Here is a 26,967-nt window from a genome sequence, read left to right as displayed (position 1 = left end):
TATGAACATTGGGGTGTGTGTATCTCAGAATGATAGATTTTTAAATGTAGTAATTTCTGGAAATATACCCAATTTACTCCGTTTTGCCTCTCTTCATTAACTGTCTGTGGAGAGCAGGAGTTAACGACCATATACTTTTCTCCATCAGTCATCTGCTTCCTTTTACCAAGGAGGAAACACCTATAGGATGCGATTGCTTAGGAAAATGGTACCTTCCCTGCAGCCAACCACATACCCTATGAGCATCTATGGGCTACAGGCGCCGTTGCAGGCAAGTGAAACCTGGGGCCAGTCCCCCAAAGTGGGGTGAAGACGGATGCTAGAATTTTCCCAACTTTGATCCACATGTCTAATTTGGTCATAACTCTCTCTCCTCATTGCTAGATAGTTAGCAGAGTGCTGAAACCACTTGCCGTGCCAGCTAGCACTTAAGCAAGCAAAGAGGTTCAGTGACCTTCAAATATTACTGAGATCGTGTTGTTCTAGGCTTGAAGTGGCTTGAATAATTCTTTCAAAACATTAAGTTGTTCATTGTTCAGTTGTACATGAAGCAATAAGGGCTACTCTTTGCATTCAGAGTGCCCTTCTGTTCTCAGAAGGTCTCAAAGACACTGAAACTAATTGCTGTCATTCCTACAAGTATTTCTAGCTTTAACCAAAACAATAGCATCCTTTGATGCCACTGGGTGGGTGCAATAAGCTTCAGAAACAGGGGCTTTTCCAGTTCTGGAAAGAGCCTGTTACCTCCATAAGGATAGACCTCTCTCCTAGAATCGCTTCTGGAGAGGCCAAGGTTAAGGAGGTAAGCAGTGACACAGGGGGTGTGGCAAGAAGATGGCACAGGATACATTTCCCAGGAAAGTACTATCTTAGTTTTCTCCCTTTTTGGTCTTGTGATTGGCTGTGGGTTTCTGCTTGGTAGTAAACAAAGAGACTTGATTGCTTTGTAAAGGTCAGCCCTGTCACCAAACCTCTCCATTTACTTGAGTTGCATTTGATTTCATGTTTGTTGAAAAATGGTTCAATGGCTATGATGTCAGCCTCAAGTTTCTTGGGCTTATCAGCCTTGTGTCTTTGAGATGGAACTCAGGAAACGCTCCTCTTTGGTGGAGACCAGGTCAACCTTGTTTATAGCTCTACCTCCAGTGTCTATAGGGCCTAGTGTACTCTGTTAGTTCAATGCATGAACCAGAAGGAACTGGACTCTACACCCAGAGTGTCCCCCAACCCATGCCTGGAGAAATCCCATGTTCTGCCCCAAGGGCAGACTACCCTTGTGGTTTTGAACTGAGTCCTGGCAGTTCCTGTCTTTGCTCTGTGGTTTCACATGCTGCTCTCTAAAAGCTAATGTGTTCAGCTTCTCATTTATCAATACTGGGGAATGATACCTCTCACTTGAGCTAATGCTTATAAAATAGCCTCTATGTGCTGATAGTTATCATTTTGGCTTTTAAATCTGTGCATTAAGTGAGTTCTCAAGGCTAGAATACCTCCCCCAAGGATAAGTCTGTGTTGGAAGGAGCAGTTAAAGTATGCGCTTTTATTTTTCATATACTATACTCTCCTGTACTCAGTCAAGTGGATCATGCTCCTGGACCTCCCAGTGTACTGGAAACGATTTGCAGTTTTGCACAGTTATAAGCATAGAGTTCTGCTTGCTTGCACCAGCACAAAGCATACCCTGAGCCCTTCCCCTGGCATTAAGTTGCTCTATTTCTATCCAGTTCAGTCCAAAACTTAGGATGGGTTAAACACCAGCATATGATGCTGTTTATATTAGTTTGTCATGAAAAGGGGATTTTTGAATTAAATGTCGATAACCCAGCTCCTTCTTAAATCTTTTTATCAGCTTTTTCATTCCTGCACCCTGGCATAATGACACAGGTATTACGTAAACATGGCACCTCTGAGGGCTGCTTATAAAGATCCGGGAGAAAAGATAAATATGTGATGATGCACTGATATCCTGAAATATGAGCTGCAGGTTTGTATTTTCTTTGTGGCATCGGATATTGGTTTTCGTGCTTTATTGACCTGCCAGGGAGAGAGCTGATGAAACACCGAAGAACTTTACACTTTTTTTCTTTTAAACCTCTCTGTCTACATGGAGAAATCTGAACATTGAATCACAGAGCCAGAAAGACTGATGGGGCTAGCCACTCATGTCTTTGCAGAGCCCAAATCAGATTCAGCCCTCAGAAGTAAAAATACACACCTCATCTTCCCAATGGAAAAAAGGAATTGCAATTGGGCTTGTTGCAGAGTCGCTCCCAGGCAAATGGAGGAGTTGGGCTCTGAACTGTGAGAGTCCTGTTCAATAAGAAGCTGGTGTCCTCAGTGACCTGCGTCAAGGTTGGCAGGATTAGAGTGAGTTTGTATTCGGTTAATCACTCTTTCCCTTCTGTCAGGGTCTTTGTCAGTACTGTGTTGCTTGGGAACATCAGCAACAAGAATCCTCCGGAATGCTAATGTTAAAGACATTTAAGTTTAGGGCAGAGCGAGCCAGACATCTCTTCCTGCGTGGCAGAAATCTGGCATCTTGCAGAGCATTGTCTCTAGAGGAAGTCATTTTATAATTCTGTCCCCTGGGCTTAACACCTTCAAATAAGCTTCTAAACCAAAGATCCAGCAAATATAAAAGTCCCTGGCCTTAAAAAAAAAAAAAAAAAGAAAGAAAGAAAAAACTTTTGCATAATCATAAAAATAGAATCACTGATAGATGGCCACCTTGAGGTGTGAAGTAAGTCGCACTCAGGGACAAAATGACATGTTCCAGGTTTTTTAAAGAATTGTGATGTAATATACATCACACAAAATTTACCATTCTAACCATTTTTAAGTGTACTGTTCAGTGGCATTGAGTGCATTCACATTGTTACATAACCATCAACAGCATCCATCCATCCCCAGAACTTTTTCATCATCCCAAAGGGAAACTCTGTCCTGCTGAGCGCTAACTCCCCACCCCTGGCAACCACCATTCTACTTTCAGTCTCTGTGAATTTGACTAGGGATGTCATATAAGTGGATGTTCCCAAGCTTTTTATAATATTTTGGGAGATGTTTGATCTGACTTCCATCTAAGAAAACTTTTACAGGAGGAAACGATGGTCTTGGGCTGATTGTCACAAACAGTTTTCCTGATTGTCAGGTTTTCCACTATTTTGCATCATAGTGGTGTGTATGGCGGATGCCTTGTTCTTTAGCCTTCATAGAACTATAGCCAAGTGGAAACAAATGAAACAGATCTTCACCTCCCAGTCAGATGTGTTGCCAAACAGGAGCTATAACTACTTAGTGTAGTTTTACATTTTAATGAAGCATATTAATTTGTAAGTTTTTTTCTCACTTGATTCTCACCGTCCTATGAGGTATTTGCTTAGTCCCATTTTAATGATGAGAAACTGTGGCTCAGTTCAAATTGTATAGGGCTACAAAACTCATCAACAGCAGAATCGGGACTTTGGCCGCCAGTTTTCAATTTTAAAAGTGCAGTGCCTTCCACCATAACACACTGTGCACAATTATCACCTCTCTGGAGGTCCACGCAATACCAGCCCTCAGAAAAGAGAGGCTCCTCCAAATGTATCCCTGACTGTCCATGCTCTCCCTCACTAGCTTGGAAACACATGGAAACCCTTGGCCTGACAAACCAGCCTCCAAAGTCTTGGTGTGGACTGAAGGCCTGACTCTCTGTCACTGATGGCCCAGTTTAGGGCTTCGTCCAGCACCGTCCAGTAGAAATATGTGAGCCACAAATGTAAGCCACATATGTAAAAGAAACAGGTGAAGTTACTTAAGAATACATTTTAGGGACTTCACTGGCAGTCTGGTGGGTTAAGACCCCACACTTCCAATGCATTGGGTTTGGGTTCAATCCCTAGTTGGGGAACAAAGATTCTACATGCCATGGGGTGCAGCCAAAAAAAAAAATGCATTTTACTTAACTTCATATCTTCAAATTATTTCAATATGCAATCAGTTTAAAAATTAATGAGCTATATTACTTTTTTGTTATTGTCAAGTTTTTTGTTGTTGTTACTAAGTACCCATTTTACACTTTTAAGCAATCTCAAGCCAGATGCTAAAATTTTATCAGAGGTATCTGATGTGAATTGAGATTTCATAAAAATTTCAAGTTGAAACAGTAGATTGATGTAGCTGAAGGTGTCTCACATATATGGAAAAGTTTTCTTATAGCTGAATTGAGTATCAGTTTTAAAATTTAATTAAAAAGAAGGAAATTTTAAAATTCAGTCCCTCCATTGCACAGGCCACATTTCAAATGCTCATAAGCTACATGTGGCGAGTGGCCACCACCCTGGACAGCACTGGTTAGGTGAGCAGCTAAGGCTGCCCCAGACTGGGCCCAGAAGCACTGGACTAGACAGGGGTCAGCAGCCTTTTCCCTAAAAGGCCAGATAGCAAATATTTTCACCTCTGCAAACCACATGGTGTCTGTTGAAACTACCCAAGTCTACTCTGATATCATGAGAGCAGCCACAGAGTGAATGAGTATGACTGTTCCAATAAAATTTTATTTTACAGAACAAGCCCCAGGCCACATAGTTTGCCCACTGCTGGACTAAAGCATTTGTTCTGCTGCTTCACCCATGCTGTGAGAGTCTAGAACACAGCTTGCTCTAGCCTCTAGTTTTCTGAGATGAGGTTGTTAAAACCTGGCTCCATTGTATCCCCTTTCCAGTGTGTAATTACAACTTTGGCATCACTTGGTGTGAAGACTGCAATGCACTGGAGTCCTGGGTGATGTTTCATCTTTGAGACACAGTCTTCGGGGGGCTCCTTGTGCATAGGGAGGCAATTGCTTCACAGTGCTTTGAGGTCTGTGTATTGACAATGGAGAAAACTTGGGGTAAAAAAAGCCAATAAAAGCATTATGGGTGATGTGAATAATGTGTGAAACTCCCAGGAACACCAGGGTATACCACCCTCTATGCTCTCTCCACACAGCCAGAGAGAGGCAGGAATCATGCCCACTTCACAGGTGGAAACATATACAATAATCATGTTAAATCAGACGGACAGATATTTCTCCATGGTTATGATATTATGTGGCATGCATTCATTTTGATGTTAAAGGCAGAAGTAGTCATATCATCAGGGAATAAATCCATCCAGACTAGGTAATATTTATTGCCAAGCAATGGTCCCCACCTTTCACATCATGATGTTTGAAAATGGTATCGGTACTAATGGAGAAGAGAAAGGGACAGGAAGGGAGGGATTAGAAGAAAGATAACACCCCATGGTTCTTTAGGGAGGGGGAAATACAGGAGTCTGGCCTTGCAGGGATCTCTGAAGCTCAGCAACTGGGGGAAGGGGCAGTTAAGTGAAAATCAGTCATAGTTTGGGGTTCTGTTGAACCTAACTCTTCAGGTCCAAAACTTTCTCCGGCAAGAATGATGTTCAGGTGGTGGTGGTGGCCATTTAATAATCCCTTAACATACTCAGGAGTTTTGACTTGGGGGTTACCTTTTCTAAAATCAGGGTTTGAGGCTGAACTGAATTAAGTATCTTGATCATGAGTGGTCACATTTGCAAAGTACAAGGTGATGAAACTCCTTGGTTTTTCCAGGTACATTATGCAACTCTGCCTTGCCTCAAGTTATGCGGCTCTATTAAATGTTCAGTGCTGCGAGCAAGTGGGAAAGATCTGCATCCCCATGATGGTTTTTTTTTTTTTTTTTTGACTACAGAGATAATTATTTGGGGTAGCTATTCTGATGATGGCTCACACAGAGGCTCAGCCCTGCAGCGCAGAGCTGTCTCTAATCGTGATTGCCTGTAATGATGATTACCCCAAACTCTGGAATTATAACAATAGATTTTACAAAGTTAGAGCATAATTACTCCGCCGTTCCATATGTGAACACAGTTTAAACATCTTTGATCTTTTGAATGATATCAGACTTTTGTTCTTCATCTTCTGAAATAGTGAAGTTCAAAGGCAGTGGCTCCAAACCATCCCTCTTTGTTCTTCATAGTGAGGTCAGGTTTATTAAAGCAGTTCACCTGTTAGAGAAATAAGGGCTGAACTTGGGTGGAGAAGAAAGAGTACAGGCTTGTGGTGTTCAGATCCCAGTTCTGCCACCTGGAAGCCACATGGCAGGAGAAAGTCTCTAGCCTCTCAGAGACTCAGATCCCTTATCTGTAAACACCTACCTGGCTGAATCATTGTGAGTCTTAGAAATGAATATAAAGCACCTAATTGGTGCCTCACACCGATAGGCAGTCAGTGAAGCGTTTTCACCACCACCATCATTGTCATCACCTTCACCACCATCATCAATCCTGTTATTGATTCTCTGGCTTTAACATCTTCACAGTCCTTCTGAGTCTATGGATTTTGCAGCCTTCACTTTACATAAAAGTTAGTTTGAAGCTGGTGGTCTTCATCTAACTTAAGGATGAAGCTTTATGAGAAATTAGTGTTAAAGACGGAGAAGGCAATGGCACCCCACTCCAGTACTCTTGCCTGGAAAATCCCATGGACAGAGGAGCCTGGTAGGCTGCAGTCCATGGGGTTGCTGAGGGTTGGACATGACTGAGCGACTTCCCTTTCACTTTTCACTTCCATGCATTGGAGAAGGAAATGGCAACCCACTCCAGTGTTCTTGCCTGGAGAATTGCAGGGACGGGGGAGCCCGATGGGCTGCCGTCTGTGGGATTGCACAGAGTCGGACACGACTGAAGCGACTTAGCAGCAGCAGCAGTGTTAAAGAGGAAAGAAGAAACAGGCCCTCTAAAAATGGAACATTCTGGTCTTGGCTCCATCTGGTCCTGAGCAAGTGAATGAATACCTTCCTCACCCTCTGCTGAAGTGGTTCTCAGCTTTTAGCTTGTGTTTGAGTAAGATCCCAAACTCCCTGTATGTCACAGTGCGAGTGTAACATGGGCTGGAATTGACCCAGGATTTAGCATTTTTAGGAGCATCTCTGGTGATTCTGAGATATGGTTCAAAGACTCTCTGTTTTTTCCTGTCCCCTCCAGTTGAGAAACTTTTGGATGTATGTGTCTTTGAGTGAATTTGTGTTTTAAAACCTCCACTTCTGGATGGCCCTTCTCAGATGGCCACAACAAGCAGAACAGTCCTGATTTGCTTGAGAGCAAAGAAAGCGACAGCTGCAGAGCCCTTGATCATCTCAGTGTCTGGGCTTGAGTGTCCCGCCACCCCCAGCACCGTCACCCACGTGACTGAATCCAGCGTCTGTCGGTCGCCCACAGGCTGACGCTATCTTAGTGAGCTAACTCTGGTGTCTGCCCTGCGATGGCTCATTCAGGAGCTGCTGGAATGATCAATGAGGCTGGGCAGCCAGGCCCTCCTCCGGCTGCCGGTGAATCAGCCTCTGGCTGCCTTGGCCCTTTGCTTTCAACACAGAGCAGGAAGCACTTGAGCTGAGCACAGCCAGGCTGACTCGAGTCTGGCTAATGGCTTTTCTGTGTCATGCATTGTCCTTGGTCCCATGCGTTTCCACGCGTGAGTGGGTTGGAGCTCCTGGAGATGGTCCAGGAATAGATATCCCTTCTGCATCCCCGCCACTGACTAAAGCCCTGGACAGCATTTTGGTTTAAGGGTATCCGCTTCAGAAGTGGGGTCAACACTTTAAAAAAAACATTGAAGTTGTCAACTCAAGAAAAATTCGCAACCTAAAAGATGTGTTAAATTGTATTTGCGGAGCTTACTGAGAACTAGAGAGAGCTCTGAGAAGGGAGGAGCCAGGATATATAGGAGTTTGGGCTGGGGGAAAAAACACCACATAGTCAAACAGTAAAAAAAAAAAATACCATGTAGCAGTAAAAGATATGTTAATCACACACACACACACAAACCATACATCTCAAGGTAATGATTTTAGTGCTTTTTTTTTTTTTCCCCATGAATGGGAAGGTTCATGAGTCTAGGTTCTCTGAAATGTTTCCTTAGGTATGCATCAGGGCCAGTGTCCAAAACACAGAATGTTACCTGTTTTTCTCCATCCTGAATTCTGCTCAGGGCTCAACACTGAGGCTTGTTGTGGGTTGGAGTCAAGAGGCTACAGTGGCTGATGGCATGATGGCAGACAAATAGTCTTTGTTTACTGTAATGGCAGCAACGTTCTCTTTCCACAAGGTGGAAATCAGATAACACAGAGTTAACCATTTTAAAGTCAATTCAGCAGCATCAAGTACGTTGATGAAGCATCACCACGTTGTACGACCACCACCTCTAACCAGATCCAGACCTTTCATCACCCCAGATGGAAACCTCGTACTCACTGAATTGGTTGGCTCAGGCTGCCATAGCAAACACCACAGGATGGGTGGCTTAACCAACCAGCATTGTAAGGGCTGACAGTTGTGGATGGTGGACATCAAAGATCAAGTGTCAATAGTCAGGGTTGGTTCCCTCTGGGAAGGCTGGGAGGGAAGGATCTCTTCTGGGTCAGTCCTTGGCTTGTAAATGGCCATCCTCCTGCATCACTTCACCACATCTTCTTCCCTGAGGGTCTCTATGTCCATCTTGCCCCTTGGGGGCTTCCTAGGTGGCACTAGTGGTAAAGAACCCATCTGCCAATGCAGGAAACATAAGAGACCTGGGTTCAATCCCTGGGTCAGGAAGATCCCCTGAAGGAGGAAATAACAGCCCACTCCAGTACTCTTTGCCTGGAGAATCCCATGGACAGCAGAGCCTGCCAGGCTACAGTCCATAGGGTCACAAAGGGTCAGACACGACCAAAGCAACTTAGAACGCACATAAGGAAACCAGCCCTGTTGGATTGGTGCCCATCCCAGTGACCTCATTTTAATTTGATTGCCTCTGTGAGGAGCCTGTCTCCAAATAAGGTCATATTCTGAAGTACTGGGACTTACATTTGACTTTTGGGAAACACTATTCAACTGGTTAACAGCCATGAAGCAGTATTAGTACTTCCTTCCTTTTTATGGCAGAGTAATATTCCTTTGAAAGTAAACATGTTTTCTTTGAACACCAAGTACAAAGCAACTTCTAGTGAAATCTCCATCCCCCGGGCAGCTGGGCATTGTGTCCTAGGCTTGTGTGCCTATCCACATAAGGTGGAGTGTTGATCTCACAGGTGTAACCTTTTTCTCACTGTCTTCCTCCTGGAAAGAGGGTTAGTTAGTCTTTATGAGCAAAGGAAAGAGGACTTACTAAGGGGAAGCCAAGACAAGCTTCTAATCCCAAAATGTGTTTAAAAATACATTTTATCTTTGATTTCCTTTCTCCTCTCACTCCCTTCATCCTCAGCACAGACATAGATACATTAAAAGCATTTTAAATGCACACCCTTCTGGGGAGGAGCGTGGCACAGGAAGCTCTGCCCTTTGAGAAGAGCCAGACTCTGACTGCTCTTTCCATTGTCATGGTGACTGGGCCTGGTCCCTTGGGCTGACCTCACACCAGAGTCTTTTCCATTCTCTTCACACTCCCCTCCCTGCACCTGCCTCAGAATAAAACAGGGACCTTCAGACATGTGAGTCCTCTCAGCTTTAGAACTGACTGCACTGTTGGTTTGTACATTTCACCTTGCCCCCTTAATTTAAAATCTATTTCTCTTATGCACATAGACAGGAGACCTGCATCCCTGCTGACCTTGGCTCTTTGGGGATAACCCAGAGCCATCATTAGCTAGCTGCAGACTCAGGTCCCTTCCCCCCATCCCATGGGCCTCGATGATGCTGACACTGTGTTGTTTCACACCGAATCTGCAAGAAGGACCACAGCAGGGTCTCATCACCCTGCCTTCTGATTCTGAGCAGACTTCATGCAAAAGTTGTTTTACTCCCTCCTTCGCCTCTCTCTCTCTTTCTCTTCTTTTCCCCTCCATTAAATTAGCTTTTGTCACTTCGGAAGTTCACTGGGTGAAGAGATGCATGCTGGCTCCAGGGTTTTCAGAGAGGCAAGAAAGAGACTGGAACAGCTCAAAACAGCAGACAGCATGGAAAATATTCACATTACGTGTTGTTCTATTTTATCACTTTCATATACGCACATGTGGCTCCAGGGCCCTCAGGCTAGAAGGCCACACACTGTTAGTGGAATTGGTTGAAAAGGATTTATACTGTATAGATTTTCTCCCTTGTGGACGAGCCTAATGGTGGGTTCACAGTTTCCACTCAAGGGGGAGTCTGGGCATCTGGATTTTTTTTTTTAAGCTTCCAGGTCATTCTAATGTCCATCCAACTTTGAGAACCACTATTCTAGAGGACAGAGACCTCCAGAAGAGTTTTAACACTTTGAGAGAGGCAGCAAAAGAAACAGGTGACATCTAATCCTCTGTGCCCAGCAATGCAGTTAATTAGGCAGAAAGAATGGACAGAAATAACATACCCTTGTCTGTCTTGTGCCAAGCAAAATAGGAATTTAGCTCCACCTAACCCTGTAAGGCCAGTGTGAAAAGGGAGATTCCAGCGTGCCCACCTCCCTGCTACTAACTATGGTTGGTTGATTGGCTGCCAAACCTTGAAGACCGTCACTCCCCTGGTGAACATTCGCCAAGGTGATGCAAAATGTTCACAGGAACAAGCCGTTTTTGCATTCTACTCACAATTAGTTCTCCTCCTTATTCCTGAGGAAAAGTAACATCAGGCCCACGTGCTTGCTTGCTTTTCTCAACAGAAAGTGCTGATGCCATGATTTGCTTGCGGCACCGTCGTTGGGAGGGGTTGTCATTAAAAGTGAGTAGTGGGGCTGACCTGTCTGCATCGGTGTGTTTTGTAGTACAGAATCGGACAGCTGTACATGATCAGCAAGCACAGCCACGAACAGAGTGACCGAGGAGAAGGGGTGGAGGTAGTCCAGAATGAACCCTTCGAGGACCCTCACCATGGCAATGGACAGTTCACAGAGAAGCGAGTATATCTCAACAGGTAAGTCCTGGCAGCTGGCGCTCCACCTCCAGGCACCCTCCCTGCCCAGGAATCCCTCCCATCTGGCCTCATGGCACTCAGTAGAGGCTGTGACTGTCTGGGATGAAAAGGTGAGTTAGAAAGTCTTCATATCCACCCTCCAAAACCACCAGTCTAGTTGCTTCCCCCTGCATTCTGCGAAATAGTCCTCAAATGCATTTTCATCAGGAGAAGCTTTCCTCTTACCATTCGCAACCCTTCCACCACATGTTAGGATGAAATCAGATCTTAAGGATTAAAGGATTGTCTTCTCCCTTGGATCTGGGATTAGCAGAAGGAAAGAGGCAGCTTTGCCTGTAAGTTGTAGAGAAGTAAGTGCTGAAGATAGTCGTGTACCAATGGGGTCTTAACTCAGTAAGATCTCCACTTCCTGTTGGTGGAAGTGTCCCCAAAGGGAATTGACAAAACTAACAGTCACCTGTGACCAAAGTAAGATACAGTGTGTGGGTGGTTTCTATCTCTCAACCACTTGAGAAACTTTATAACTTTTCCTGCAGCAGAATTAGAAGTGGCCAGCTGTCTCAGTCATGTCTGTTTTCTCTATCAAAATATTCATATTTATCTTAATGGAGAGTAATAAACATGAGTAAGAGGGAAATTTGTTATTAATAGGATATCTGGACTTTCAGTAATAATTCCATTCTTCCCAAGGTGAAGGATGTCATCTCTCCTTTGGAAGGGTAAAAATTCAAGGATGATCAACCAGCACTGATCAGGGCTGCCATTTCTGTTTTGCAAAATACATTTTTTAATCTTTTCTGTTTTCTCATCACTAATGACATAATTGATTACTGGGGCTTGTCTGATCTTCTCCCTACCTTGCACTCCCTTCTAGGTCATTTTCTTCCTTTTACTTTACTGGGTCAGAACATTTGTAGTCACATGCCATATGGGGTATATTTTCTTAAAACTAACAGTCTATGTTAGTGAACCAGTGTGTGACCATTCCGGTCTTTGCTATCCTCTCCATGAATACTCTACTACCATCTATGGCCTCCCTGTTAGCCCATTTCTCATTATTCAGAAAGCACTACCAACATAATAGTTGGACTGTGTCCCCATTTTATCCACTGACACTTGTGAATATTTCTCCATTCTCAGTGCTTTGACCACAAACAGATGTTCCTGAGAGAGCCATATTTGGAGTCTCTCATTCTTGCATGACCTCCACCCTCCAACAGGCTGAAGGGGACTATTTCTTCTTGACGGGAGTGTTTGTGTTCTGTCAATAGAGTGTTTGGAAATCTCTCAGCTCAATATCCTGACACTGAAGGCCTTGGGCTGATTAACCAACACATTTTAATCAGCCCAAGGATGCAGTACCAGGGAATTCCTGAGTCATGATGAAATGCAAAGGAGATCTATCCTGTTCACCTATTAGTAGCTGTGAGTTCCCAGGATTTGGAACCAGTTCAGCCTGCAATCAGCCGTTGATTTGCAGGAGTAGCTGAGCTCCAAGTCTAGTCTGAGGATGGCTTCCTTCACAGAGAGGTTTCTCAATATGCTGCTTTGACATTCTTAGTGCTAAGGGTGTAAATAAAATATTGAGCATCACTCACCTCTGTAGAGCAAAGAGAAGTGAGGAGAGTGCGAGAAAATAGATAGAAACCTACAGAAAATTCCATTTCTCACCAGACAATTGCATTTTCCCAAGTTATTGCCTGGGGAATGTTCCCTATGTACGAAATTTAAGAAATTAGAAAACTTTATAACTTTTCCTGAAACAGGACAAGAGGTGTCCAGCTGTCTCTGTCATGTGTGTTTTCTTTATCAAAATATATGACATTTATTTTAAAGGAGAATAATAACCATTAGTAGGAGGGAAACTTGTTATAAATAGAATATCTGGACTTCCAGTAATAATAACTAAAAAGATTAATATAGACCTTCCCCCTGCACCTCGTATGACAAACACAGGGTGAAATATAACCATATAAAACTGAATTCAAACCAAAGAAAGGGAAATCCTCAGGTACTACAAATAAAGAGACTCTAACAGGAGTGGAAAGCAGATGAGCTAATGCTAGGGAAGCTTGCGGATGTCAGAACTGAGTGTGGGCCCTGCCATCCAGGGGTCGGGGGTGTAATGCTCATAGGGTTAGTTGCTTAGTCGTATCCAACTCTTTGTGACCCCATGGACTGTAGCCCACCAGGCTCCTCTGTCCATAGGATTTCCCAGGCAAGAATAGTAGAGTGGTAGCCATTCCCTTCTCTGGGGATCTTCCCGACCCAAGGATTCAACCCGGGTCTCCCACATTGCAGGCAGATCCTTTACCTCCCATAAAGGGACAGGAAGTGAGGCCTCAGTGCCTGTAAATGGGGCATTGTGATTAACAATCACGCAAAAGAAAAAAGTTTTTGACAAAGACTGAGAAAACTTACTACTCAGAGATGCACCCTGAAAGAACTACTAGGACTTCCCTGGTGGTCCAGTGGCTGAGTCTCTGCTCCCAGTGCAGGGGCTGCTGCTAAGTCACTTCAGTCGTGTCTGACTCTGTGTGACCCCATAGACGGCAGCCCACCAGGCTCCCTGGGATTCTCCAGGCAAGAACACTGGAGTGGGTTGCCATTTCCTTCTCCAATGCATGAAAGTGAAAAGTGAAAGTGAAGTTGCTCAGTCGTGTCCGACTCTTCGCAACCCCATGGACTGCAGCCCACCAGGCTCCTCCGTCCATGGGACCCTCCAGGCAAGAGTACTGGAGTGGGGTGCCACCGCCTTCTCCCCCAGTGCAAGGGGCCCGGGTTCAATTTCTGGTCAGAAAACTAGATCCCACATGCTTCAATGAAGATCAAAGATTCTGCATACTGAAACCAAATAATTAAGTAATTGAAAGTACTACTGGACTTCCCTGGTGGTACAGTGGATAAGAATCAGCCTTCCAATGCAGGGGACACAGGTTCAATCTCTGGTCCGTGAAGATTCCACATGCTGTGGAGCAACTAAGCCCGTGCACCACAGATACTGAGCCCATCTGTGCTCTAGAGCCAGCGAGTTGCAACTACTGAGCCCTCAAGCTGCAACTGGTGAGCTGGTGTGTCCTAGAGCCTGTGCTCTACAGCAGGAGAAGCCACTGCAATGGGAAGCCCACGCACCACAGTGAAGAGTAGCGCCTGCTTGCTACAACTAGAGAAAGCCTGAACGCAGCAGTGAAGACCCAGTGTAGCCACAAAAAGTACTAATGAAGGCTGTATTTTTAAGTAAAAGGAAGTTGAGACCAAGAAGAATGAGGAGGGAATCTAGAAGAGATAGTAAATATCTGGACAAATCTGAATAAGCATAGAATGTTGCAAATATATGAATAACAAGTAATTGGAAATATACGCATGGAATTTAAATAATTCAGATAACAATAACAGAAGATGTTCGGTTCAGTTCAGTTCAGTTGCTCAGTCGTGTCCGACTCTTTGCAACCCCATGGACTGCAGCATGCCAGGCCTCCCTGTCCATAACCAGCTCCTGGAGTTTACCCAAACTCATGTCCATTGAGTCGGTAGGCATAGTAAAAACGAAATGCTGTAAGTTGCTAATATTATCTAGAAAGAGGAAAGACATGCTTATTAATTTTAAAAATGTAAAGCAAATATGCCTATTCAAAATGTAAAAGTAACCTCTAAAAGAATAGTAAAATAATATGTTTTGGTCATGCACGGTTTTAGAAAGCATGATCAATCCAATAGAAGGCAGAGGAAGAACAAAGAGAAGTCTACAAAAACGTATGGTAAATAGAAAACATTAGTTGTGTTTGTCAGATGATAAATCAAAATATATCACTAATCACAATAATGTGTTAAATCCTAAACCTGAACCTAGCTCAGCAAAGATATGGCAACACTAACAAAATCACAAGTGCCCTGAAGTTATAATGGGAGATTTTAACCTACTTCTTTAATAAACTGATAGAGCAAGTAGACAACTTACTAATAACAAGCATAAAGAAGATATAAACAACTGAATTACAAGCTTGACCTAGTGGATATTAATAGACCATGGAACCAACATGCCTTTCAAACACACATGAAAGTATATAAAAACTGAATACAAAGTAGGCCAGAAACCAGTCTCAAATACTAGAAAATTGATATCATGTAGGTGCTATTGGCTGATTTCAAAGCATGACAATAAGAAATTGCTAAAACAATAAGTGTATGACCTAAATCAAATCCCTTATGACTATACAGTGGAAGTGAGAAATAGATTTAAGGGACTAGATCTGACAGACAGAGTGCCTGATGAACTATGGATAGAGGTTCATGACATTGTACAGGAGACAGCAATCAAGACCATCCCCAAGAAAAAGAAATGCAAAAAAGCAAAATGGCTGTCTGAGGAGGCCTTACAAATAGCTGTGAAAAGACGGGAAGCGAAAAGCAAAGGAGAAAAGGAAAGATATACCCATTTGAATGCACAGTTCTGAAGATTAGCAAGGAGAGATAAAAAAGCCTTCCTCAGTGATCAATGCAAAGAAATAGAGGAAAACAATAGAATGGGAAAGACTAGCAATCTCTTCAAGAAAATTAGAGATACCAAGGGAACGTTTCATGCAAAGATGGGCTCAGTGAAGGACAGAAATGGTAGGGACCTAACAGAGAAGCAGAAGATATTAAGAAGAGGTGGCAAGAATACACAGAAGAACTGTACAAAAAAGAGCTTCACGACCCAGATAATCACGATGGTGTGATCACTGACCTAGAGCCAGACATCCTGGAATGTGAAGTCAAGTGGGCCTTAGGAAGCATCACAACAAACAAAGCTAGTGGAGGTGACAGAATTCCAGCTGAGCTATTTCAAATCCTGAAAGATGATGCTGTGAAAGTACTGCACTCAATATGCCAGCATATGAGTGGAAAACTCAGCAGTGGCCACAGGACTGGAAAAGGTCAGTTTTCATTCCAATCCCAAAGAAAGGCGATGCCAAAGAATGCTCAAACTACCGCACAATTGCACTCATCTCACCAAGCCAGGCATCAGCAATACGTGAACTGTGAACTTCGAGATGTTCAAGCTGGTTTTAGAAATGGCAGAGGAACCAGAGATCAAATTCCCAAATCCAATGGATCATCAAAAGCAAGAGAATTCCAGAAAACATCTATTTCTGCTTTATTGACTATGCCAAAGCCTTTGACTGTGTGGATCACAATAAACTGGAAAATTCTGAAAGAGATGGGAATACCAGACCACCTGACCTGCCTCTTGAGAAACCTGTATGCAGGTCAGGAAGCAACAGTTAGAATTGGACATGGAACAACAGACTGGTTCCAAATAGGAAAAGGCTGTATATTGTCACCCTGCTTATTTAACTTATATGCAGAGTACATCATGAGAAATGCTGGGCTGGAGGAAGCACAAGCTGGAATCAAGATTGCTGGGAGAAATATTAATAACCTCAGATATGCAGATGACACCACCCTTATGGCAGAAAGTGAAGAAGAACTGAAAAGCCTCTCGATGAAAGTGAAAGAGGAGAGTGAAAAAGTTGGCTTAAAGCTCAACATTAAGAAAACTAAGATCATGGCATCCTGTCCCATCACTTCATGGCAGATAGATGCGGAAACAGTGGCTGACTTTATTTTGGGGGGCTCCAAAATCACTGCAGATGGTGATTGCAGCCATGAAATTAAAAGATGCTTACTCCTTAGAAGGAAAGTTATGACCAACCTAGACAGCATATTAAAGAAACAGACATTACTTTGCCAACAAAGGTCCATCTAGTCAAAGCTATGGTTTTTCCAGTGGTCAGGTATGGATGTGAGAGTTGGACTGTGAAGAAAGCTGAGCGCCAAAGAATTGATGCTTTTGAACTATGGTGTTGGAAGAGACTCTTGAGAGTCCCTTGGACTGCAAGGAGATCCAACCAGTCCATCTTAAAGGAAATCAGTCCTGGGTGTTCATTGAAAGGACTGATGTTGAAGCTGAAACTCCACTACTTTGGCCACCTGATGCAAAGAGCTGACTCATTGGAAAAGACCCTGATGCTGGGAAAGATTGAGGGCAGGAGAAGGAGACGACAGAGGATGAGATGATTGGATGGCATCATCAACTCAATGGACATGGGTTTGGGTGGACTCTGGGAGTTGGTGATGGACAGGGAGGCCTGGTGTGCTGCGGTGCATGGGGTCTCAAAGAGTCGGACACGACTGAGCGACTGAACTGAACTAAAAACAATAAGTGAACTCCCACAACATATAGAAATATAAACGTTTCTAAGCATTTAATGGGTTGAAAATGTCAGATAAGATACTTAATTTCCCAGCCACCTTTGCAGCTAGGGATGACATGTAACCTAGTTCAGCCAATGAGATGTGAGATTTTCCTCCATGATTAAAAAGGGTAAGATATTCAAGGTGTTTCTAAGAAAGGGGATGAGGAACACATGGTGATGGCTGAGAAGGCAACAAGTAGTGCCTACTACATGAATCTTGATAACAAAACTGAGCAATAACATTACAAAGAGAAACTTAACAGATCAATTTCAATTAAGAATGTAGACATGAAAATCCTACATGAAACTTTAGCTAATCAAATACTTCAGAGTATAGTACTCTTGCCTGGAAAATCCCATGGACAGAGGAACCTGGTAGGCTGCTGTCTATGGGGTCACATAGAGTCGGACAGGACTGAGCGACTTCACTTTCATTTTTCACTTTCATGCATTGGAGAAGGAAATGGCAACCCACTCCAGTGTTCTTGCCTAGAGAATCCCAGGGAGGGCAGAGCCTGGTGGGCTGCCATCTATGGGACAGAGTTGGACATGACTGAAGAGCCTTAGCAGCATAATAGTAATAATAATTCATGACTTGATCAGATTTTGTTCATTAATATTAATATGAGAATTTGACAAGATTGCTGGGTATAAAATTCATAATAGAAAAATCAATAGCACTATTACACAATGGGAGCAATAAGTGGAAAAAATAAGTTTTAAAAATTCCGTTTATAAGAGAAAAGGAAACTTAAGGTACCCAGTAAAAAAATCTACAGATACACAAAATCTTTTTGGAGAAAATATGAACAATTAACAGAGGACATTTTTTTAAAAACCTGCACAAATGAGAGTATTCATGAATGGGACATGCTGCATTATAAAGTTCCAATCAATTTTCAGGTCTGTTATAAATTTAAAGTAGATCTAATTAAAATGCCAACAAGGTTGTTTTTAGATAGAATTTAAGGATATAATCCTAAAATTCCCAGTTACTATAGCTTTATAAATAGTCTTGATGTCTGGTAGGGTAAGTCTCTCCTACTTACTGAACTTTTCCAAAATTCTTCATATGAATCTTAGGATTAGAAACCCCAGTGATGTGAAGAATACTGGATGAAGCCAAGGACATTTAACCTGGAAAAGCTATATTAGGGCATATCATGGTGTGATCAGGTGGAAGAATAATTACACCCATGTATTCTGTATGACCTCAAGAGGACCAATTAGACTAAGACCAGTGGGTGAGAATGCCAGGAGAAAGATTTAGGCTCAGTTTAAGGAAGAAATCTAAGTATTCAAGCCATCAGAAAACATAGTAGGGTGATTTATATAGTACATTGTGCTGTTGCTGGGAGTGTTTGAGCATAGTAGAGTACTCACTTCTCAGGCAGTTTCAGACATCAAGTAGGCAGTTAAAATAGCATTTCAGATCCTTTTGAATCCTAATTTTCTACGCTTGAAGTATGTTTCAGACATTACTCCAACTCTCCTCCAGCATACATAAATGAGTAACCAACAAAGCACAGGAAAAAGTACTTTTAGCTCCTTTTGCACAAATCTAAGTAAGTCCGTTATTTTATCTCAGAACCAGGAAGATTATGGTTTAGTAACAAAAAAGAAAAAAATTGATGCTTGACATAACTATAAAATACCTATTTTCGTAATCATAAAAGTAAACTGTCTTCCCTGGTGGCTCAGACTGTAAAGAATCCATGTGCAATGGAGGAGAGCCAAGTTCAATCCCTGGGTCGGGAAGATCCCCTGGAGGAGGAAATGGCAACCCACTCCAGTATTCTTGCCTGGGAAATCCCATGGACAGAGGAACCTGGCGGGCTACAGTCCACAGGGTCTCAAAGAATAGGACATGACTGAGCAACGAACACTTTTCACTACTTTGTAGTTACGAACTAGAGTTAACCCACCTCAGGCTAACACATATCCTGCATGCAGAGATCTTGGGACTCTCATTATGGTGAGGCTGCTTTATAATTGTAATTCATTAATTGAATATTTATTGAAATTGACAATATGTAACAAATTGTTCTGGTATTAAGAATCTCTTAATAAGTAAGACATGGTCCTTGTATTCTGATCAAAGTAGGGCCTAGGTCAACTGATTTCATTATTTGTAAGTCCAGCTGTCCATCTTATGAGTGGTGTCAAGGAGGAAAAACTTTTCTTCCATCCACTTTTTGTTGTTCAGTCGCTCAGTCACGTCTTGACTCCTTGCGACCCCATGGACTGCAGCACACCAGGCTTCCGTGTTCTTTACTGTCTCCTGGAACTTGCTCAAACTCATGTCCATTGAGTTGGTGATGGACATTGAGTTGGTAATGTTTGGTGCCATCCAAACATCTCATCCACTGTCGTCCCCTTCTCCTCCTGCCTTCAGTCTTTCCCAGCATCAGGGTCTTTTCCAGTGAGTCAGTTCTTCGAATCAGGTGGCCAAAGTATTGGAGCTTCAGCTTCAGCATCAGTCCTTCCAGTGAATATTAAGGGTTGATTTCTTTAGGATTGACTGGTTCAATTTCCTTGCAGTCCAAGGGACTCAGGAGTCGTTTCCAACACCACGGTTTGAAGGCATCAGTTCTTGGACGCTAAGCTTACTTTATGGTCCAACTCTTACATCCATACATGTCTATTGAAAAAACCATAGCTTTGACCAGACGAACCTTTGTCAGCAAAGTAATGTCTCTGCTTTTTAATACGCTGTCTAGGTCTGTCATAGCTTTTCTTCCAAGGAGCAAGCGTCTTTTAATTTCGTGGCTGCAGTCACCATCCGCAGTGATTTTGGAGCCCAAGAAAATAAAATCTGTCACTGTTTGTATTGTTTCCCCATCTATATGCCCTGAAGTGATGAGAGCAGATGCCTTGATCTTAGTTTTTAAATGTTGACTTTTAAGCCAACTTTTTCACTCTCCTATTTCACCTTCCTCAAGAGGCTTTTTATTTCCTCTTCATTTTCTGCCATAAGGGTGGTATCATCTGCATATCTGAGGTTATTGATATTTCTCCCAGCAATCTTGATTCCAGCTTTTGCTTCATCCAGCCTGGCATTTTGCTTGATGTACTCTGCATATAAGTTAAATAAACAGGGTGACAATACACAGCCTTGATGCACTCCTTTCCCAATTTTGAACCAATCTGTTGTTCCATGTCTGGTTCTAACTGATGCTTCTTGACCTGCATACAGATTTCTCAGGAGGCAGGTAAGGTGGTATGGTATTCCCATCTCTTTAAGAATTTGCCACAGTTTGTTGTGATCCACACAGTCAAAGGCTTTAGCCTAGTCAATGAAGCAAAAGTAGATGTTTTTCTGGAATTCTCTTGCTTTTTCTATGATCCAGTGGATGTTGGCAATTTGATCTCTGGTTCCTCTGCCTTTTCTAAATCCAGGTTGTATATCTGGAGGTTCTCAGTTCACGTACTGTTGAAACGTAGCTTGTAGGATTTTGAGCATGACCTTGCTAGCACTTGAAATGAGTACAATTTTGCGGTAGTTTGAACATTCTTTGGCATTGGAATGAAAACTGACCTTTTCCAATCCTGTGGCCGCTACTGAGTTTTCCAGATTTGCTGGCATATTGTGCTAGGTCACTTCAGTTGTGTCCAACTGTGTGCAACCCCATGGACAGTAGCCCTCCAGGCCCCTCCATCCGTGGGATTCTCCAGGCAAGAACACTGGAGTGGATTGCCCTTCCCTTCTACAGCACTTTAACAGCGTCGTCTTTTATGATTTGAAATAGCTCAGCTGGAATTTCATCACCTCTGCTAGCTTTGTTCGTAGTGATGCTTCCTAAGGCCCACTTGACTTCCAAGATGCATTCCAGGATGTCTGACTCTCAGTGAGTGATCACACCATCATGATTATCTGAGTCATTAAGACCTTTTTTTGTACAGTTCTTCTGTTTATTCTTGCCACCTCTTCTTAATATCTTCTGCTTCTGTTAGGTCCAAACTGTTTCTTTCTTTTATTGTGCCTATCTTTGCATGAAATGTTCCCTTGGTATCTCTAATTTTCTTGAAGAGATCTCTAGTCTTTCCCATTCTGTTGTTTTCCTCTATTTCTTTGCATTGTTCACTTAGAAAGGCTTTCTTATCTCTCCTTGCTATTCTTTGGAACTCTGCATTCAAATGGGAATTTCCTTTTCTCCTTGGCCTTTCAATTCTCTTTTCTCAGCTGTTTGTAATCCATTTCATATTGATGGTTCGGGTCCTGCAAATTAAACTGAAACTGATAGATTAACAGGAGAAAAGATACGTTTTTATCCATGTACACAGGCAAGAGCATCCAGAAAAATATGACTCAAAGGAGTGGTTAGAATTTGGGGCTTATATACCATTTTAATAGGGGAGGGAGAGAAAAGGGACTTATGGGAAAAGAAGTGTCTTGTATGAAAAATAAATGGGGCCTCAGGAGAACAGGAGAGAGAAGATAGCTTTGTGACAATGTCTGTTTAGGTGCTTTCTTGTCCTGGTGCTTACTTCTTGTCTCTGGTGATAGGAGTCAATCTTCTCTGGTTGCAAAACTCCTGGAGAGGGGATTTATAACAGTTGAATTCTTTTGGGAGGCTCTGTTTTTATGAGGATAAGCAGAATTCAGAAATAATGTCTTCCTGCAACTGTTGGATTCTCAAATGTCTTCAGCTCAAAATAATGCTGATGTCACTGCAGCGTGTTGTGGACCCCCTCACTGACCACAGGTAAGTGGGTTCTAAAAGTTGGACTGGAAGTTACTAAGTTGTTCCGGTGCTCAGAAATATCAATGTGCTATGGACCTGAACTCATGATCTGGCAAAAGTAATAGATTCCCTTCTTTACATCAATTTGTATGGCAAGGCAAATCACATTCAGAAACTGCTTTATCGATTTATTACCCAGAGCAACTATCTGGAGCACTGGAAGTACTCAATGGCTGTGTCATCAGGGCCTCCTCCCCAGGTCTCTCTTGATCAGAAAGGACATTTCATGGAAGGATGTTAGTGGTCCACAGAATTATCTGGAAGCTTGAGATTGGATAGCTATCAGGTCAGGGCAGCTCCAAGAAGCCGAGAACAACAATGATGAACCATCTTCAGTGAAACTGACCTTTTCATTTTGCCATTACCATCATGGCTGCCGTGGGTAGGCCTGAGCTGTCCATTTTTTCTTTCTAGCCTTTGTTCTAAAATGCCAAACATAGGGAATAACTCTGGTGGTCTAGTGGTTAGGATTCTAGGCTTTCACTGCCATGGACCAGGTTCAATCCCTGGTTGGTGAACTGAGATCCCACAAGATGCACTGCTGCTGCTGCTAAGTCACTTCAGTCGTGTCTGACTCTGTGCGACCCCATAGACAGCAGCCCACCAGGCTCCCCCATCCCTGGGATTCTCCAGGCAAGAATACTGGAGTGGGGTGCCATTGCCTTCTCTGACAAGATGCACAGTATGGCCAAATAAAATAAAATTCCAGGTATAAATATCCCACTGAGTTCCCAGGTCAAGCCTGGCTGCTAGTGAGTGGGGAGAGGGACTTCCAGACTGTTTTCCAAAGTGACTGTACTATTTTATACTCCCTCCAGCAATGTATGAGGGTTCCAATTTCTCTGCATAATCACCAACACTTGTTATTGTCTGTCTTTTTGATTACAGCCATCCTAGTGGGTTTGAAGTGGTATCTTGTTTGGGTTTTGATTGGCATTTTCCTAATGACTAATGATATTGAGCATCTTTTCATGTGCTCATTAGCCATTTATATGTCTTCTTCGAAGACATGTCTATTGAAATCCTTTGCCCATTTTTAAATTGAGTGTAGTGTCTTTTTCAAATGCCATTTATCCTTTTAGTTCTTGTCGCTTAGCTCCCTGGATTGTGGGGTTACTCCATTCTCTGGCCCTTCCTATAGTGTCTTATACACTGTTGTGCGCAGTACATTTGGGTGGCTGCCCTAATGCATTTAGAACATTACATTAGTACTAATACATTAGTACATCTGGTGGTTGTCCTTGGGCCTTCAGTCCAGTTCAGTCAACCAAATAAGTGGTGTTTCTTGGCTTGTCTGCAAAAATCCTGATTTCAACTGGCATCTGGGGAAAAGAGTCAAGATACAAATCTGGAATAGTGATTCTAAATAAAACCTGTCATCCAGAATCTTACGAGGATGGAGCTTTTCTTTTGTCCCCTTTCATTTTCACCTCATTCCTAGCTTCACTCCGGTCCCCTCTCACTGAAACTCACGAGAGAAGCAGATGGGGGCGGAGGGGAATTGGAGAAAAGATGGAGCCTATTTTTAGGCTTGTTTATCAGTCATGAAGTGTCATGTTCTTCTCCACTATGGCTGCTGGATTAATTAGGCTGTGCTGGCAGCTGCCAGTCAGGGAGGGTTGCCAGCTTCTAACGGTGATTCCGCCTAATGCCTGAAATGATTTGCATGGCGAAGACCTTTCTCCCACTACATGGCTCTTGCCTTCCAGGGCAACCTCTCCTGGCTTCTAGTGGCTCTGGGTAGAAAAGGGGACAGCTTCCCTATGCCATGAATCTTGTTTACCTGGATAAGCAAAGCCACCAGATGGTCACTTTACCTACCAGCTCATTGGTAGAGCCTTGATGCTGTGGCTTGGGTCTTTCTTTCTCATTTTTTCTTCCTGTTCTCCCAGATCTTCCCCCAAAGTAAGAGCCTAGAGCCACAGTTCATGTGGCAGTGGGAGAGCCCACTGCCCAGGCAACAGGTCATAGAGGAAGTGTTGGAGCCAGAGATTCTGACCTAAGAGCTTATTCCCACGCTATTTTGAAAGACTCCTCATGGTTATTATTGATTTCTGAATATCCAGAGATGATCTTCATTAATTCAGAGAATATTTATTAAGCACCTGCTGTGTGCCAGTCATCATTTTAGGTGCTGGCTGGGGGAGCAGCAGTGAAGAGGACAAAGATCTGTACCCTGGTGTGACTTGCATTCTAGTTATGGGTAACAGGCAGTACACAATAGCCATCTGTATAAGAACATAATATATTTTAGAATGCTTAGTCATATATCCTAAATATTCAATTCATGTCTATTGCATATAATATTAAATAAATTAATAGTATTTTTAATATACATTAGAAAAAATAGAACACGTGAGGGCCCTTTTTCAGACGTACCTTTCAGTCCACGCTCTTCATTTGGTCCCCATCTCAATCCTTAAGAACACATCAGGCATTCTCATGCTGCCGGGCCCCATGCCTTCTGTCCCTTTGATTACGCCCATGGAAAAGCCACAGAAGCGGGATGTCTCGGCCTGGTTGGGGTCTTCAGGGTCATTCTGTCAAGCAGTTTCCACCGTGATTCTGCCACGCTCCTACCCAGTGATGCCGACACATGTGGTCGACTCCCCTAGGTGCTCCCCAGCACCCCTGCCACGTTAGCCTCCCACTGTTCACACACGGAGCCTTCCAAGAACTGACACAAGGTAGGCTTCTTTTCCCAGAATCCAGAACATACCGTCCTTTTATAGGAAGAGTGGCAGCAGTGTCCAAGTTCAAGGAACTTCTGTGGGTGATGCCCCAGCAGCCTTATCTCCCACAGGTAATGGCTGTAGTCCAGAAACTCTGTTCATCTCTTTGCTACAGTATAAAGAATTACATTAAGATCAGAACGAAAAGACCAGCCAGAAACCAATGCATTAAGGAGCAAATGAGTAAGTCATAGCAGCGGAAAAGAAATTTAAAGACCTCAGAAATCACTGTATACACAACTGGAGAAGGACAATTGATTATTATCAAATGACTGTTAAATGTCAGATTTGGGCACAAAAAAGAGAAGATCAGAATATCCATCTTGGACCAGTGGGAAATGAAGGTAGCTAAGACCTTTTAAGAAACACTTAAATGGGACTTCCCTGATGGTAGAGTGGATAAGAATCCACGTGCCAATGCAGGGGACATGGGTTCGATTGCTGGTCCAGGAAGAATCCACATGCCGCATCACAACTAAGCTGGTGCGTCACAGCTACTGAAGCAGCGAGCCTAGAGCCTGCGCTCCACCACAAGAGCAGCCATAACGAAGAGGAGCCCTGGCTTACTGCAACTAGAGAAAGCCCGCAAGCAGCAGTGAAGACCCAGTGCAACCATAAATAAATAAAATTATTTTTTAAAAGTCACTTAAATGAACTGCAGTTCTTTGAGCCTAATCTTAGCATAGATAGTGGCTAGTTTCAGATATGCGGTTCGGCAGAAAATCTTGTGTGATGCACAGTTTTTTTGTTTGTGTGTTGGTTGGTTTTGGGGTGGGGGTTTTGGCTGCATCACGTGACTTTCAAGATCTCAGTTCTCCAACCAGGGATTGAACCCAGGCCTGGCAGTGAACATGCTGAATCCCAACCACTGGACCCCAGGAAGTTCTTCCCAAAGCACTGTTATTTTGTGAACTCAGAAGGACTCCCTGCCCGGAATGTTTAAGTTCAAAGTGTCTAGTTGAGACTGTCATAATTCTGACCCCTGTTGAGAAAATGAAATTAGACTCCATTTGGACCACATTTGGCCTGATGGTGTTCAAGAACCCCTGAAGCCAAAAAATATTCCCAAATGAACATAAATTGCAAAATGAGGTTAGATATGCTGGAGAATTTGGTGATAATCTGGATTGTAAAACCATAGAAGGGAGAGATGGTTTAGGATTCAGTTCCAAAAACTCTTTATGAAGTAGATAAACATTCTTAACCTGAGGCAAATTCAGATTATGCCTGCCTTGGGGCATCCTTGGCCTCTTCCTACTAGATGCCAGGCCAGCATCGCTCCCCATCCCCACCCCCCAGCTCTCACGACTGGGGATGTCTCCAGACTTTGCCAAATAGCCCCTGGCGGGGGAAATTCCCTCACCTCTTTCCTGTTGAAATGAGAACCACTGCTCTGGAATGACCAGCTTCCCATTTTGCTCATGATCAAGGAATTTGACATGTAGGACCTTTCACTGCTAAAACCAGGACAGTCCCGTGTAACCCGGGGCGAGTTGACCACTTGGCTGTCATTGATATGTTCTATTGCATGCAAAATAAAGATATAAGAAATGAAACAATATAAAAAGTCTATCCTTGGGAGACATGGAAAAGGTTTTAGAGAAATGCAGTATTTTAGAGTTTTGTGTTTTTACTCAGTGTCTCAAGCCTGAGCCATGGTGAGATGATTTTGGGGGGTTTGATCTCTGCCAGTAGACGAACAGAATGTGATTCAAGCAGAGAGATTCTTGTTTGACGCCAGGTAGCAAGTTTGAGTGACAGGCTTCTCCTTGGAATTGTAGGCTGTGTGGCAGTATACATCATAAAAGTGACAGCAGCAGTGGAGTCTAATTTAATTCCATTTCCTTTGCAGCCCTGATAAATCATTGCTGCAGGGAAAAATGAATTTTACTTTCTCAGACAAAAACGATTTGAGTAATGATGTGCTCTGGGGAAGTCAGGGGCTAAGAGAAGGTCTGTAGTAGGCTTAAAAATATTTAAATGACATATCGTGGAATTTGTTCCAATGCCTCCTGTGCCTGCCCTAATAAATGGCTTATTCCAGAAGGGCCTGCTTCCCAGACTATGTAGAAGAGTCACATAAAATCATATCAGCCATCTTGGCTAAATGTTGTTTTAGGGTGCCTTAGAAAGGGTTTTTGATGATAGTGTGGCATATTCTGCACGCGTTGGCAGATGAGACAGCTAAGATAAAGATTCTACAGCCTGTAGTCCTGATCATTTACAAATAGGACAAGTCTCAACATGAATGGAAAATGACTGGTGTTTGTCATCTTCCTTCCAGAAAATGATTGTTGCTTAGGAATATGGTTCTGCTGGGAGGCTTTTTAAATGATACAGGGAATGAGTTATGAAGGGAGG

At 43.1% G+C, this 26,967-nt stretch overlaps 1 protein-coding gene across 1 annotated transcript in view; it reads left to right on the top strand.

The window, feature by feature from the left end:
- PITPNC1 (phosphatidylinositol transfer protein cytoplasmic 1) overlaps nt 1–26,967 on the top strand; it is a 214,838-nt gene that overhangs the window by 67,404 nt on the left and 120,467 nt on the right. Inside the window, exon 2 of the mRNA XM_061392419.1 lies at nt 10,742–10,890. Within this exon, the coding sequence (XP_061248403.1) occupies nt 10,742–10,890 (149 nt within the window). The remainder of the gene's footprint in view (nt 1–10,741; nt 10,891–26,967) is intronic.

The sequence above is a fragment of the Bos javanicus genome, chromosome 19, assembly GCF_032452875.1.
Source record: "Bos javanicus breed banteng chromosome 19, ARS-OSU_banteng_1.0, whole genome shotgun sequence".
In the NCBI taxonomy this organism is placed as follows: domain Eukaryota; kingdom Metazoa; phylum Chordata; class Mammalia; order Artiodactyla; family Bovidae; genus Bos; species Bos javanicus.
This window is presented reverse-complemented; position numbering and strand designations above follow the sequence as displayed.